The sequence below is a fragment of the Halichoerus grypus genome, chromosome 5, assembly GCF_964656455.1.
Source record: "Halichoerus grypus chromosome 5, mHalGry1.hap1.1, whole genome shotgun sequence".
Lineage (NCBI taxonomy): Eukaryota > Metazoa > Chordata > Mammalia > Carnivora > Phocidae > Halichoerus > Halichoerus grypus.
In genome coordinates, this window is record NC_135716.1 from 102,543,696 (window position 1) to 102,560,681 (window position 16,986).

General features: G+C 32.0%; 1 protein-coding gene across 2 annotated transcripts in view; it reads left to right on the top strand.

Annotated features, from left to right (window-relative positions):
- Positions 1 to 16,986, top strand: part of COL11A1 (collagen type XI alpha 1 chain) — a 202,299-nt gene that overhangs the window by 86,948 nt on the left and 98,365 nt on the right. For both annotated transcript variants that reach the window (XM_078072675.1, XM_078072676.1), the window contains exons 16-28: positions 2,403 to 2,456; positions 2,569 to 2,622; positions 2,804 to 2,857; positions 4,073 to 4,126; positions 4,247 to 4,291; positions 5,482 to 5,535; positions 6,043 to 6,087; positions 6,351 to 6,404; positions 6,865 to 6,909; positions 11,098 to 11,151; positions 12,774 to 12,818; positions 13,948 to 14,001; positions 14,082 to 14,126. In XM_078072675.1, coding sequence (XP_077928801.1) covers positions 2,403 to 2,456; positions 2,569 to 2,622; positions 2,804 to 2,857; positions 4,073 to 4,126; positions 4,247 to 4,291; positions 5,482 to 5,535; positions 6,043 to 6,087; positions 6,351 to 6,404; positions 6,865 to 6,909; positions 11,098 to 11,151; positions 12,774 to 12,818; positions 13,948 to 14,001; positions 14,082 to 14,126 — 657 coding nt within the window. The remainder of the gene's footprint in view (positions 1 to 2,402; positions 2,457 to 2,568; positions 2,623 to 2,803; positions 2,858 to 4,072; positions 4,127 to 4,246; positions 4,292 to 5,481; positions 5,536 to 6,042; positions 6,088 to 6,350; positions 6,405 to 6,864; positions 6,910 to 11,097; positions 11,152 to 12,773; positions 12,819 to 13,947; positions 14,002 to 14,081; positions 14,127 to 16,986) is intronic.

Here is a 16,986-nt window from a genome sequence, read left to right on the forward strand (position 1 = left end):
GAGTCACCCAAGCGTCCCTATAAATACATTTATTTTTAAATGAAAATACTTCTTGATATACTCAATAAATAGAAATTCAGATTGGGCTGGAGGAACTCTCAGTGACCATTCACTAAATTTTTTTTTTTCTTTTAAAATTGGTTTTATTCCATAAGAGACTCTTAATCTCAGGAAACAAACTGAGGGTTGCTGGAGTGGAGGAGGTGGGAGGGATGGGGTGGCTGGGTGATGGACATTGGGGAGGGTATGTGCTGGGGTGAGTGCTGTGAATTGTGTAAGACTGATGAATCACAGACCTGTATCCCTGGAAAAAAGAATACATTATATGTCAGTAAAAAAAATAAAATTAAAATAAAATTGGTTTTATTTGGGGCACCTGGGTAGCTCAGTCAGTTAAGCAGCTGACTCTTGGTTTCACCTCAGGTCATGATCTCAGGGTCCTGAGATCCAACCCCGCATCTGGCTCCACGCTCAACGGGGAGTCTGCTTGAGATTCTCTCTCACACTCTCCCTCTGCCTCTCCCCCATCTCTCTAAATAAAAATAAATAATCTTTAAAAAATAATAAAATAAAATTGGTTTTATTTTTAAAATATTACAAGGTGAAATTGAATTTTAACACCAATGTGTATTCTTTGTCATCACCACCATAATCATCAGGATAGAGAATGGTTCTATAACCTTAAGCAATTTCTTGGAGCCAACATTTTACAGTCACATCTTCCCCCCACCCCTAATACCTGACAATCACTGATCTGTTCTTTATTACTACAGTTTTATCTTTTCAAGAATACTGTACAAATGAAATCATGCATTATGTAACCTTTGAGACTAGTTTCTTCCATTCACCAAAATGCCTTTGAGATTCATCACAGCTGATGTGTGCATCAATAGTTCATTCCTTTTTGTTGCTGAGTAGTTTATTTTGGAATTAGAAAAAAATCAAAGAAAATTGAGAAAGTAATTGGGTGATTCAGAATATGGCAGCCTTATTTTTCATGGTTGGTTAATATTACCATGGAAGGATGGAAAGCATTGCAACCTAACTGAGAACTGCATAAAAATACTGAAATGTCATTATATGAAAAATCTAGGGAGTTTAAACTTTTGCAAAATTTATATTTTTTTCATCAAATTCACCCTTTACAAAATAGTTGAATCTGAAAACATTGTTTGCAGTAGTTGTCATGGGTTTTGTGGTTTTCCTTGACTCAAGTCCAAAGAAATACAATATCAGATGAAGAAGGATCATTTTCATTAAAAACTAAGATTTGTGCTATTAGGGTTGCCCCTTGCCTTCTAGCTGGGTTACAAGATAAAGTCATCTCACAACAATAATTTTCTAAAAAAGCTATATTCTTTTAAATTCTAATTATTAGACAACTTTAATTTCATATTTCTATAATGAACATTGTACAGTGATGATAAAAATTATTTGCAATTTTAAATGTGTGTTATATTTGCTACCACACTCATTATATGCACACTGTTTAACTTCAAAAAGGATATAGTTAATTAAATATAAAGGCTTATTTGTTTATCTATTTGATAAACATTTGATCTATTATTAGCTGTGTAATTTTGATCTAGAACTACATTTGATCTATTATTAGCTGTGTAATTTTATTTTAAAAAACATATGTATCAAGCCCCACCTAAGACATTGTTTGTTGACATAACATTGTACTGCTTAAAGAATGAAAAATATTGAGACTCTTTAACCTTTAATCTGACATGGCATGGTGCCAGGCAATAATTTGCATTTGAGATCACCAAATCATCCTCCAGCATTTTGTAGATGATGGAAAGAAACATGTACCAGGCACTATGCTAAATTGTAGGCGTATAATGGAGAAAAGACCGACTTAGTCTAAAACCACAGGAGTTAACAATTTAATGGGAGATTCAACTATGAAAAAAGGCAATTATATTCCAGGTGATAAGCTGAATAAAAGAATGAATATGTGGAAGAGGATCTCCAAAAAATAAAGAGAAAGGTGAAGGAAAAAGGGTTTGGAAAGAAAAGAGCAATGAGATGGATGGTTAAGAGTGTTTTCAGTCAAGAGAAATGTAAAACCCTAAGATTTTGAGAATAAAGTGAGTGAGGGTTTTTTTTAAAGGTTAAAATATCATTTTGTATTCCTTTTGTTTAATTGTAATCAGATGTCTCTATAAACGTAATAAAATAATATGACTTTTTTTTTTACAAGAAGACTTTTAGAAAAATTGATTCTCTTATCTTCTGCTTTATTTGAGCTTTTACATGAGAAATAATTTTCTTATGTTAAAACGACTGAGGTAAAGCTAAGAGGATATAAATTTCTAAAACCATCTCTCCCAGTGTGTTGCAGTTTATTGATTGAGAATTCCATAAAATGAATAAATTGCGATGTTTTGATATAGGGCCCTCGTGGTGTTCAAGGTCCGCCTGGTCCAACGGGAAAACCTGGAAAAAGGGTAGGACTGGTTTTCATTGTGTATTTTGAGAGCATCTGAAATTATCAGTTATCTTGTTTACTCTGTGCCAGGAGGAATCCTTTTTGCTTAGTCATGTTGTTGACATTTTCAGGGTCGTCCAGGTGCTGATGGAGGAAGAGGAATGCCAGGAGAACCTGGGGCGAAGGTCAGGAGCTCATACATTTGTATATTCAGATCTCGTATGTCAGTTAACCTCTGAAAATTTTATATTTTAAAATAGAGTTTCTTGATATGAACGAATATTTCACATTTACATTACAGTATAGAATTAGGGTGGGAATGTAATGATGATGATGACGATGATGATGATGATGATGATTTTACAGGGGGATCGGGGATTTGATGGACTTCCGGGTCTGCCAGGTGACAAAGGTCACAGGGTAAGATATACCATTCTGTCACTTTGCATACAGGCATAATACAAGAATATTATGAATTTTTTTAGAATCTGTAGACTTTAAGAAATCGAAAAAAGAAAATTAATTTAGATATTTGTGCATCCAGTAATTTAGTAAATTATTACATCTACTGCATACTTGAAGAAAGATAAATAGAATTATACATGCAATAACAATATAAGTTCTTTAATTATTTTTAAACATTAATCATGCAAATATAAATTCAGGCAGAATCTTTATGTATGTGGAAAATATTGTATTCATAGAAAGACAAGTGTGGAGATTTAATTTTGCCTCTAATTTTTTGATAATCACCTTAATTTCCCTCTTACATTTTGTTTGTGGAAATATACTTGATAGAGTCCACTTTAGGCAGTCTATCATTAATATAACAATATACTGGGCACTGTATTTTATTATTCTAAGTTAGATGGTGCCCATAGATAGAAATACCACAGGCTAGTTCTTGTGATAATATGAGCTTGCAGTCCGGTGCAAGAGCTTATAATTTGCAAAAGCTAAACAAACCACCATGCTGAACAAGAATTCAGTGGATATTTTTAGTGGGAAATTAAGCAAAGAGGCAGTCTCTCAGACAAAGAAAAGCTTTGGACCTTCACATTTTTCTTCTCCAGAAGTTCAGAATGAGGATAAGACAAACTTTATGTAAATTGGAGAATATTAAAAGAAAAGAAAAACAGAAAAGAGAACACTATGGATGTCTAGGAAGATATTTAGTGTATATCTACCCCATGTCAAGAGAAATACACAATTTTATTTTTTAAAAAATCCAAAATCTCTTTAGCTGTCTCTAGTTGTGCTGATTTATTATGAATCTTAGAAGCAGAAAAAATTTAAATTACATTAAAATCACTAAAGTGTATCTCTGTTTAAAACAATCTTCAGCAAAATAATTTTCTACATGATTTAGTTTGTAATAATTGTCTGAAAATTATTTTAGGTTTTTTTTCAAACCTTTTTGTTTTTAAAATTGAAGGAACATTTTTTTCTAGCATAGTAATATATAAAGTCAGTTAATATGAAATTATGATTTATCTCTGCAGCGTTCTGAGGAGGACAAAGAAAGTATACGTTTCCCTGCCAAATTATCTGTATATTCAGCAGGATAGCTGTAGGATAGATTTGTAAACATCTGCTTTATTTCATTTTCTAATCATATTTATATTTATTTAATAGGGTGAACGGGGTCCCCAAGGTCTTCCTGGTCCTCCTGGAGAAGATGGGATGAGGGTATATTAAACTTAATTTCTTTTAATAAATATCTGAAATTAAAACATAAGAGAAAAAAGTCATGTTGAATCGATGTATTTTCTAACTATGTTACCCTCCCATTCATTTTGTCGATGACAGGGAGAAGATGGAGAAATAGGACCGAGGGGTCTTCCAGGTGAAGCTGTAAGCAACTTCCTTTCTTTTTAAAATAATACTTTGTCTTGGAAGAACAGTGACTGGTGTTATACATATAAAGTCAATAATAAACTCAGGTGGTTATAGCAGTCTTACCTAAGCTAACTAACCAGGTAATCGTTATGGGAAAACATTTTAAAAGGAGAGCACATAGAGCTTTGTTATAGAGAAAGTCTTAGAAATGGAGAGGAAAGAAATGTGGAATAGAACATCTTTTCAGCCAAAAATCTTACCTAGTTTTTGTTGCTGTTTCTTTGTTTTATCTTTTTTTTTTTTTAATATCATCAATAGCTCCAGAATCTATCTATATATTTAGGATAAATGGATCTTACAACCAGAAGAAACAAAAAAGTAGGTGCCTAGTATATATCAGATATAAGGATAAGATATGGTTTCCACCAAATTACACAAATGAGGAAACTGAATTGGGAAGGTTTACCCAAAGCTAGTTAATCAAAACACCAGACTAGAGCCAGGCCTCTTAATTTCAGTCCTAGCTTGTCACATTATAGCGCCTTTGAGTTGACAGGCTCAAGGGAATAGGAGAGGCAGTAAATGACTGTACTCATTTTTCTAAAGAAGGAAAAGAAGGTGGAGCACATGGAGGAAGGGAAAAAGAAGAGAAGAAATTGATTAAGTTTCAAGAATAACAATTTTAAAAAAATCTCTTAGGAAAATGATTTCTATTATCCGCATATATAGTTTATTTAAACACTTGTTTGTTTCTCTCCCTTTATGAATATTCTCTCAAGAAGGAATATAAAACAAGAAAATCAGGATTTTTTGATTCATATAATCTATCTGAATGAATAATAAGATTTAATAAGATTCAGGGTTGCCATTCAAGTCAGAAAATGACACAGAAGTGACAAAAAATATTAAGCTATTTCTTATTTTTAAAATTTCCCAAGTGACTCATATGTAGATTTATAGAACCAAAGATACAGAGTGTATATGCTAAAACTCTCTGTTATCCATTCTGACTTCTGGATCAGTATAAACATGAGATATTTGTGTTACATAAAAATGGTATTTTAAACACCACAGGCAGTATGTTAATAGAAGATGTACAGATATTTTTACTCGGAACATTACATTCAAATTTCTTTGGAGGAGGAAGTGTATTTTGAGGGCATTTCTAATGAGGACATGCTTTTTTTTTTTTTTTTTCCTTCTAGGGCCCACGAGGTCTGCTGGGACCAAGGGGGACTCCAGGACCTACTGGGCAGCCTGTATGTATTGCTGGAAATATTCCGAATTTTCTAGGGAAAGCTTGTTGTCAGATATTTTAATCCTTAAGACCATGACAGCTTTCAGTAGACAGCTAGGTATTTACTGCTTTGTTATATTCTAAGACCTAATGATCCTGCCTATCAGTTAAACTGATTATTCTCCCCCCACCCCCTTTCTTTCTTTTCTCTTCTTTTTAGTTTATCTACTTTATTGTTTCATGTCAAATTTCCAACACACAGTGGAAAATGCTGCTAGGTTGTCTCCAATGTGGACATAGATAAGAGAGTATAGACCTTGTCTTTTTCCTCATCTCTAAATCCTAAAATGATTTTTAGTTACCCCAGGCTAGTGGGTGTCATGCTATTAGGTTAATTTTTTTTTTAAATTTTCTGTTGTAGCATTTAAACTTACAAATATCCATATATATATTATATATGTAATTACTTATACAAAATATTTGCACATATGTAAATATGTATATAAATATTTTTTTTTCTTTATTGAAGGGTATTGCGGGTGTAGATGGCCCCCCAGGACCAAAAGGAAACATGGTATGTAGAAACCATCTGTAAAATAACTCATTTCTGCAATCTAGGTACTAACAAACCGCTTCTGTTGCTAAATCTAAAAAAAAAAAAAAAAATTCTTACAGTATTTTGCTAAGTCCATTAGCTTCTGCTAGCATTAATATTTACGAGATTTTCCAGATTCTCCATAGGGAAAATTGATTTGGGGACTGTTTTTCAAATGAGAAGAAAAAAAAAAAAAACATGTGAACTAACCCTATTAAAGACTCTCTATTTTTCTCTGGCAGGGTCCCCAAGGGGAGCCTGGACCTCCAGGGCAGCAAGGGAATCCAGGACCTCAGGTAAGTCCAAACCACTGCAGTTCCTTTGAGATAATGAGGTAAGAGGGTATCTTTTCATGAGAACATGGACAGCCTCAACATTTCCCTGTGTAGGGCTAGAAATGTTTGCAATGTGAAAGTAGGAAGATAATTCTTTTTTCTCTTTTTGAAAAATTTGAGCAAATTTGCAGAGGCCCCTTTTTTCCAAGAATAAAATGAATCATTCAGTGTTCATGGAATGCCGGCATGGATAGCCACACCTGCAGAAGGTTTCTGACTAGGATCGTATTACAGTCCCTCTGCCAGAAGAGTAGCCTGTGTAAAATGCCTCACAGTGTTCCAAAACTTTCTGGGAAGTGTGGGGAATGTATATAGATTCTCATGACTCATTTCATGTGAAACAGAAGGTTATTTTTCTATTTAAAAAAACGTGTTCTTATGATGTGGTTCCTGACATATGAAATAAATTCTTTTAAAATAGGGTCTTCCTGGTCCACAAGGTCCAATCGGTCCTCCTGGTGAAAAAGTAAGTTACTCTGTGGTTTTGGTAATGCCTAGTCACCAATTTTGGGTTGTCAACCTTAGGCAGAAGCAAAGCCTGCCTTCTATTTTTGATAAGATGTCGAGATGGCTCAGCACATAAGGAATTAATCTGGAGTAAAACCTTGAGAGTACTGTGTGAGAAGTCATTCATACATCTCTGAACTATAAATGATAAAATTCACATAGTTCCATATGGATAGCTTCCAAATGTGACCTTCTCAGCCATATTAATTTTAGAAATGCACAGGTATGAATGACTGTTTTCTCTTCATTTTGGTTCTCCTTTTCTTTCTCATTATTCAAAAAAATGTCATTAGGTTTCCCTGCGACAAAGGGTTTCTAGCAAGATCTGATTAAGGGAAAATTGTGAAGTTATCATTCTCACCATTTTTCATGTATAAATGGCAAAGGATGTTCTTGTTAATAACTCAATGTCTGGATCAAAACAAGAATAAATCTTTAATTAAAGAGATGTCTTTCTCCCTGATTTCTTCTGCTGGATTCCTTAACTAATAGTTCCTGTCCCCTGTGGTTACAGCTCAGTGTTAGCTGGTTCCTTTTAATACCTTTCCCCCTTACTATCATTGATTTCTGTGAACATATTATTTTTTAAAAAATAAGCAGCTTTACCGGGGTGTAATTTCACATCATAAAATTTCACTCATTTTAGGTGTACTGGTCAATGATTTTTAGTAAATTTACACAATTGTGCCACAATCAAATTTTTTTAGAATATTTTTGCCACCCCAGAAAGAAACCTTATGTCAATTTGCACTCTCTGTTCCACCCACCAACTTAGACAACCACTGCTGTGCTTTCTGTCTCTGTAGATTTGCCTTTTCTGGACATTTAATATGAATGAAATACATGAATGAATTTAAAATATGAACTTAATCATATAAATGAATATAATATGTGGCCTTTGTGTCTGGCTTCTTTCATTTGGCATAAAGTTTTCGAGGTTTACTCATGTTGCAGCATACATCAATGCTTTTGCTCCTTTTCATTGTCAAATGCATTCCATTAATGGAATATACCACATTTTGTTTACTTATTTAGCAGCTGATGGACTTATGAGTTGTTTACTCTTTTGAGCTTTTATGAATAGTGCTGCTATGAATATTTGCATATAGGTCTTTGTGTGGAACTTATTTTGATTTCTTTTGGGTAGACACACAGAAGTGGAATTTCTGGGTTATATGGTAAATTTAATGCTTAACATTAGAAGAAGTTTCCAAACTGTTTTCCAAAGTAGTTGCACCATTATTTCATTCCTATCAGGAATGTATGAGGATTCTAGTTTCTCCAGACCTTCATGAATGTTTGCTTTCCTTCTTGATTATTGTCACTCTTCTTGGCGTGAAATGGTATCTCATTGTGGTATTAATTTGCATTCCCCTAATCACTAGTGATGTTGAGCATCTTTTCATGTGCTTATTGGCTATTTCTATATCTTCTTTGGTAAAATATCTATTCAAATACTTTGGTAATATTCTAATTGAGTTATTTATCTTATTATTATGTTATGAGAGTTAACATCAAATTTAAGTGGTCTTTAAGGTACTTTTTTGTGCATATTTTCTGTATGGTACAGAGATCTATTGGAAAGTGCCCTATGAATTAAAGATGCACCAAAAGTGATTTCAAATCTTTACTTTAGACCAGAAATTTTAACTTGGGCATCTTTTACCATACTTTAGATTAGCTCATCATGAACATACTTTATTCATAATAAATTGTATTTGAGCATAAGTCTATTAAATTTTCTACCATGAATTGGATTCTTAAGAGGAATTTGCTTTTAAGGTAAACTAGGATATCTAAATTCCGTTTGTCGAGCCAAAGGCAAAATATAGGAACTGGTTCACTGTACTTGTGGTAGGAAGAGAGCTGTCTTCAGCCCAAGCAGCTTATTTTTCCAATCTGAATGTATCCAGCTTGTGGGTTCAAAGACAGTCTCTTTTCATCAAAAGAAGAAAGGAACTCAAGAACATGAGAGACGCATGTTCTATTTATACTGCATCTATGATATATATTTTTTTATTTTGCATCTATATGACTTTATTTTCTTTATGATACACTGTATTCTGTTCATTCTGGCTTAAGAACCTTATCTCCCAAAACTTGGTGAATGGTGTTTTCAGCTGGATCATGGTATAATCTAACAAATAAAATATAAATATTGTCATATATTTTAAATTGCCACTAACTTTTATATTTTTGTCTTAAGTTATTATAGCCTGTACTTTTATTATATTTGTGATAAAATATTTTATAAATGTTGTTAATTAACTAAATTAGATAAAACAACTATATTCTTTATCCTGACATAACTTAAATATCTTGAAAGTTTCCTGTGATTTGATTTATGATGTCATAATTTACATCACTCATATATTAATTGCTTTAGAGAAAACAAATAATATTATATAACTTTCTGAGTTAAGAATGAAATAATAAGACACAAAATAAATATCAAAGGCAAGGGCTTTGAACATGAATACAGATCTGGGTTCACTTATACTGCAACTCTGTCACATACTAACATTGGTTAATTTACCCAAACTCTTTAGACAAGGATACTTTATGGAATTGTTTGAGACTTAAAATGGACTTTATATCAAAAAAAAAGGACTGTGTATCTTATCTATCTATCTATCATCTATCTATCATCTATCATCATCATCTACCTATCTATAAATTGCTTAACATAATGCATAGAAACATAATAAATTTTCATTATTTTATTAAAATCTAAAAAATATGACACATGAAAAGATGCTCAACATCACTCATCATTAGGGAAATACAAATCAAAACTACAGTGAGATATTACCTCACACCAGTGAGAATGGTTAACTTAATTTTTTTAAAAATCATTTTATAGCTCAAGATTTTTAATATTTCTAGTCCCTTAAATATAGCAACAACAAAAAATCCATGTAGTATTGCCCATAGATCATCGTCATAAAATATCACAACTGCTGGTAAGAGTAATTACTGGAATATTTCTGCATTTGTACTTTACATCTCTTTTTGAAGAAATAAGACCATTGTCTTGAAAGCAAAAGATAATTTATGTGACAGACAAAATACTATCATTAAAAATATAGTGTTTTACAATGGTCATGACATGTTAGATTACTTGACTGAAAATGACTTTGCAGAGTGGTAAATGGAAACATTTAAATCCTTTAAATGAGATGCAGTTAACCTCAGTTATAAAATATAAATTGTTCAATTTAAAGGTTATCCTCAATTTTTTTGTTGTTCTGTTGTGATTTAAGTTACATTTCTTGTAAACTCTAGTTTATCAGTCTATATAAATATAACACTTTTCCTAAATACTCTCTGAGAATGGAAATGGATATTGTGTCCAATATCTAGGCTTGCTTATATAGCTTTTCCCTTTCAATTGTTTCTAAATTCTGCCTAATTACTTGACCAGTAAGCAATAATTGTTTGGGCTCTGGAGACTTGATAAGTTCATTATTCTCAGCAGAATGCCTATTTTCCTATCAAGAAAAGTTTACTTCTTGTGGTAGCCATTCTTACTATGTTCCAACTGTAGTAATGGCATGTTAAAAGACATTTGAAACCATCCATGGTTAAAAAGAAATTAGAGTAATGAGTAGAATAGTTATTAGTGTTAATAGTTGCATATTAGGTTATGTCCTTTGACATCAAAATATTAGATTTGTTTTTCTTTGTGTCCTATGAATAACTGTCACAATATATTTCTTAACACATTTTAATAATTGGTTATGTTCCATCAATGTTACCATATAATTATTTGAATTAGCACTTATCAATATCTTTGATGGAAATAAATCAACATATTCCTGACCTATATTGTCTTTCTTTTTATTCTCTAAGCTCTAGTTTATTGTGGTAGGCAAAAACTAATTTGCTAATTTAAAAGAAGATACATTTAGGACTACAAAGCAGACCAAAAACTAGCATGTTTTTGACATATGTAAAATTTGGTTTTCATTTATCTCAATATAATGTTTTCTACATATATTTAAAAGTCATTTAAATGTTTATTGCTTATAGATAAAAGCTAGAGACTTGTTAAGAATTTTATTAATAGTATATTCCTATGTAAAAGCCAGACTTCTCATTATTCTCATTTTTTAAAATAAAATGTTCTCTTTCTCTATTTGATTAGGGACCACAAGGAAAACCAGGCCTTGCAGGACTTCCTGGTGCTGATGGGCCTCCTGTAAGTAATAGTTACTTGTCATTAAAATTTCTATATATTACCTTCAAAAATAGATTTTCCATGTATTTTGGAAGTGATTTTCTGAAAACAAATTAAACCAGTAATGAAACATTGATCCCTCTAAAAATACCATTTCATCATATCACTTCCATATTGCAAAATCTTTAAGGATCATGCAGTGGTCCTTGGATAAACTCATTCTAGTACTCTGGTGCCAGAATCTCAAGATCTTCCTACTTCCTCATGAACCATCAGTTCCAGGCAAGCAGATCCACTCCCTTTTCTCTCAGCATTCTCAAAATGTCTTTATTGCTAAACCTTTCCTGTGGCCTTTTTTTTTTTTTTCCATAGGAAGCACTTTCCCATTCTCTCTCATTTTTCAAAGTACATGTTTCCTGAGGGTCCAGTAGTAATTTCTCACCATTTGTAAATTTCCTCAACCATCTTCCATGAATATTCCTCAAACTTCAGAGATTTCTACCTTTTCTAGAAATATAGCAATGTTTATTGTACCCCAATGTATAATAATAAAAATGTGTAATGGGGTGCCTGGGTGGCTCAGTTGGTTAAGCGACTGCCTTCAGCTCAGGTCATGATCCTGGAGTCCCTGGATCGAGTCCCGCATCGGGCTCCCTGCTCAGCAGGGAGTCTGCTTCTCCCTCTGACCCTCCCCCTCTCATGTGCTTTCTCTCTCTCATTCTCTCTCTCTCAAATAAATAAATAAAATCTTAAAAAAATTATAAAAATGTGTAATTACATAATATCTGTAGTTGTTATTTTTTTAAAAAAGATTTTATTTATTTACTTGAGAAAGACAGAGTTTGTGACAGAGATAGTGAGAAGAGAAGCATGAGCGGAGAGGAGAGGGAGAAGCAGGCTCCCCACTGAGCAGGGAGCCTGATGCGGGATGGTTCATGACCTGAACCAAAGGCAGACACTTAACCGACTGAGCCACCCAGGTGCCCCTGCAGTTGTTATTTTTAAAAATTTGTTATTTATTTTTTTTAAATTTTTAAAAGTTATGTTATTTATGTTTCTTTTATTTTCCTCAAACTACTTATATTTTTGAGCTAGGATCCAAAATTTTTACTCGGTGTAATTCTGGTGGAGTTACACATTTTTGTTTACTGACTCTCAATAATTTTATTATTAAAACTATTAATGTTTGTGATCTTGCTATATTTTCTTTTTTTTTAACAATTTCAAGTTCTTGCTATATTTTCAAATGTCCCATTCATACGCCTTAGCTGCCTTTTGAAGATGCATGTTTGATTATTTGATCAATATGCAAAATAGAAGTCATATTGAAATAAATATCTTTATGTAAGAACTAATTGATACTGGCATTGAATTGTTAATGGATGTTCTGTATTATTTTATGTACTTGTCCCAAACTCTCTCAAATACATTATATAGTTGGTGAAACTTATATCCATAAAATATAAGCTTATTATGTTTCCTTCCAAATGCAATTTCTAATGTTATTTAAAGCCGTATGCCCTGATGCAAAACGTTCAATATCTTTTGAAACAATAGATTTGAAAAAAAAGGAACAATTTTGTAGTGTTATAAGCTACCATTAATATTACATCTTACCAGTATTATGTTTTTACTAAATATAGGGTCATCCTGGAAAAGAAGGCCAGTCTGGAGAAAAAGGTGCTCTGGTATGTTACAAAGTATCCATGTAAATGTCCTGTCACCTTATGTCTAAGAGAAAATGCCTTACTTTGGTCATCTTTATGACATATATTCTTCTAGGATCACTTAGGGATAGGAATACTGGAAAGTAAGTACCAGAAAATAGTTTGTATCTACCTTTAAACATGTCTTTACTTTCTAAAGACTTTCACTGTCGTTTAAATATAAATCATGTCCTGGTAGTTATTTTTGTTTAGGGTGTAATGAACAGATGTGTCTTAGATAGATAAGTTTTAATTTTGTATTAGTAATTTTATAAACTAGACTGTATTCTTTATTTTTTAAATAAATATTCTCATGATCAGAGATAAATCCAGATTCTGCATATGTAGTATATGTGGAATAAATTACCACAAATGATAACAATGAAATTGGGTAAGAATTACTAAATATCAATAAACTGTTTATGTCACCCCAATTTTATCTTTACTTATTACTCTCTGGTAATTTATAAAAAAGAGGAGATTTTATTGTAAGAGCAATGATTATCAAAATATCTAAATAAAATATTAAAATAAGAGCTTATTTATTGTTAATACTATTTTGGATTACAAGAGAAGTGGGTAAGATCATTTTGTTTAGAGTGGCTACTTTTAGACTCATTAAAATAGCATTAAAAGACAGCATTACTATAGAAATTATATATTTTTAAAAATTGTTTCCTTTAGGTAAACTAATTAAATGAAACCGGCTGTGGAAAATATATAATTTTGGTCATCTTCTTGATGACGTGAATTCTACAAAAGTTATACCAGTTTTCTATTACAAATATTTGTCTATTGTAGACATTGAAGACACTAGATATTTTCAGGTTTAGAAAATTAGTTATTAATTATATAATTATTCACTTTATTTTATATATAATGTTTATCTTATTTTGCATAAATATATGACAATAAATTTGGAGTAGGTAGGGCTAGTCACATGGTTTGTTCATCATATTTGACTTTAGAAACAAATGATAAACTCCCTAAGTAATCTCTACCAATAGTAGAAAAATGCCATCTTTTTGTAGATTATTTGGTAAAAAATAGTGTGGGAATGAGTAGCACTTTCAATGTATTCTATATTTAAATAGCAATCGGTCTTTTTTAGGGTCCACCTGGTCCACAGGGTCCTATTGGCTACCCTGGTCCCCGAGGAGTAAAGGTAAATGTGATTCTTCTTCACATCATTTAATTTCAATGCAAAATATTATAATCATTTAATTCTTCTAATTTATTCCATAGGGAGCAGATGGTGTCAGAGGTCTCAAGGGATCTAAAGGTGAAAAGGTAAAATATAATTTATTTAGGTGATTTTAATTGCCATATATCTATTAGACCAAAAATTTAAATTTATTCAACAGATATTTCATTTCCCAATGTATATTAAATAATTACTTGATACCAGACAATGCAAGCCTGATTTTGTATTGTGTATCCTGCAAATTTTTTTGAAGAAAGATTATACCTTGGGATGAGGACTAAATTATAGAAGAGAAGCAAAGATATGTCATAAACAGAATTAATCCTGTATCCCTTTTTTTCGTACATGTGTTTACCTTTTATAAATCATAGAGTTGCCTTATGAATAAATTAGCTACAGGGTTTATACAATATCCAGCTGTATGCATAACAGGAATGTTTATTCCTTTCTGTCTTTACTAAAATCCCCAAAGTTCTTAAGCTGAAATGCAGTGCAAAATTTAGAAGTACCCTAAATCATTTGGAGGAAGAGGAAGTCTTTTACATTATACTGTATGCAAAGCAAAAGTATTAATGAGAAGGAAATAAAGATTAAAACTAGGCAGAGGTGGATGAAAGAATGTGGGATTTTTTTATAGAGCATTTGTAGTTTGTCTTTGGACAAAGAAACTGAAATTGAGATTTTTGTTTTTTTACATAAATGCCTAATGTCAGTGTAGATCCCCCAAATCCTTTAGTGATTATGTTAAAATAAAATGACATTACTCACAGTCAGTATTATAAATGCTTACTACAATATTACATTTAAAGATTAGGGTTTAAAATAAAATGTTTGTAGTTTTGTTGAAAAATTATGGAATATAAATTTTGATATTAAGGATAACTTTATTCCCATAGTCATAATGTTGTAAAAGTGCACACACACACACACACACACACACAAAGCGCCTTGTGTGGATTTGATATCAATAAGGAGTGGATAACAAGAAGGGATGGACGTCTACCCATTATAATTTATTTTTCTGAAAAAATAAAAAGTAACATATTGACACATTGTCAAGTTATGCAATTATATCCAGTTCTATTGTATGAAAAATGGCATTTGAAATGAACTCAGCTACTTTAATGAGAATCCCAATTCATTCTTATCATCACAGATGAACTTCAGGATATAATGTCTTCCTGAGTTGGTAGCTGAGCACAATGACTGATCAGACAGGGGTGAACTTGTAATTATTTGCAGATGGCTGTGCAAAAAAAAATATATATATATACATGTATGTGTATATATATATATATATTTATATATGCACACATATATGTATCATCTCTGGAATTTTTCTTGGTTTTTTTTTGAAGATTTCATTTATTTATTTGAGAAAGAGACAGAGATAGTGAGAGAGAGCAGGAGTTGGGAGGAGAGGGAGAGGTAGAAGCAGGCTCCCCGCTGAGCAGGGAGCCCGATGTAGGACTCGATCCCAGGACCCTGGGATCATGACCTGAGCTGAAGGCAGACACTTAACTGACTGAGCCACCCAGGCACCCCTGGAATTTTTCTTGTTAAAACATTTAAGTATCAATTCAAATTTGGCTCTGGAATAAGTGTCTTCCAAAGATTTTTAGGAAAGACAGTGTTTAAAGGAAAGGTGTTTAATTGGGATGGGAAAGTTGTGAACTTGCTGGAAAAAGGGGTAATGGCAAAATGACAGAGGTAAATAAAATTGTAGATGACAAGATACATGTGAAGAGAAACAACCAGGGGAAAAAATGTGTACTGCTTATATGTAGAAAAACAATTTGACATCATTGGTTGTTTTGAATGGTGTATGGTCTTAGAAGCAACAAGTAGATGTAGAGAAAAAGAACTAAATTTTAAATTGAGAGTTAAAGTTCTGAGTTCCATTATAGTTCTCATACTAACCAGACTGGTAAACTGAGGCAGATTGTCTCATTTCTCTGAGACTTATTTTAAATATGTAAAATGAGGACATTGTTCTAAAAAATCACTCAGGTGTTTTTCAGCTATACCTTTTATTTTATCCTTTATTTTATTTACATCTGTTATTTTATCTAATCTAGGTTTAGAGAAAATTTATCTAAAAGTTAATGGAAACTTTTTTCTAGTGATAAGAGTTGTCCCTATTTTCAGACTCGGTGAAAAATCATTAAATCTTTATGAATTTTAATATCTATTATTTATTTTGTTTTTCTGAGTATGTATTATAATTGACTATCTCAAAAGAGGTAAGGAAGTTGAAACTTTTTTCTTTTTACACATAACAACTTTAATTGTTAACTTAAAGGTGAAATAGAAAGTTAGTACCCTAACTAGGATTAAAATTCTCCATTGTTCAGACAGATGTGTTCCTTAGACCTTAAGCAACGTAATCCAATGAACCAAATGGCATAGACAAATTCCTCTTTTACTCATCTTCTAAAACTGTTTCCTTTCTTCTTTTCTGAAGATTAATTTAGACCTAATAGTTTTAGGACCTAATAGTTTAGGACTTAGTAACTTATGGTGTCACTTGTTTTAAAAAATTGCCACTTATTGTAAGGATATACCTAATATTTAAGTCATCTAATTTATTTCTTACTTGCTTCTCTATTTTCTAATTGTGAATGTATTGAAAACAAAAGTGTGACAGAAATAGCATCCAGTCCATATGTTCTCTCCTGAAACAAAAATTTCTGCCTGGAAAAATCCTAAAAACTGTTATTGATTTTTTGACTTACATAGCAGTGTTCTTTAAACTAAATTTGGCAACTGTGTAATTACCCTTCTCTCTAGGGAGAAAGTAATGAAGACAATAGTCAATAGGAAGTTAAATGGTCATTTTCAGCTTTTAAGCCTCTATTATTGCCCAATTGCATTCAGTACAGAGAGAATCCACAAACATCCCACTTTATAGCCAGAATGTTGAAAACCTCATGCTTTTGTCTTAAA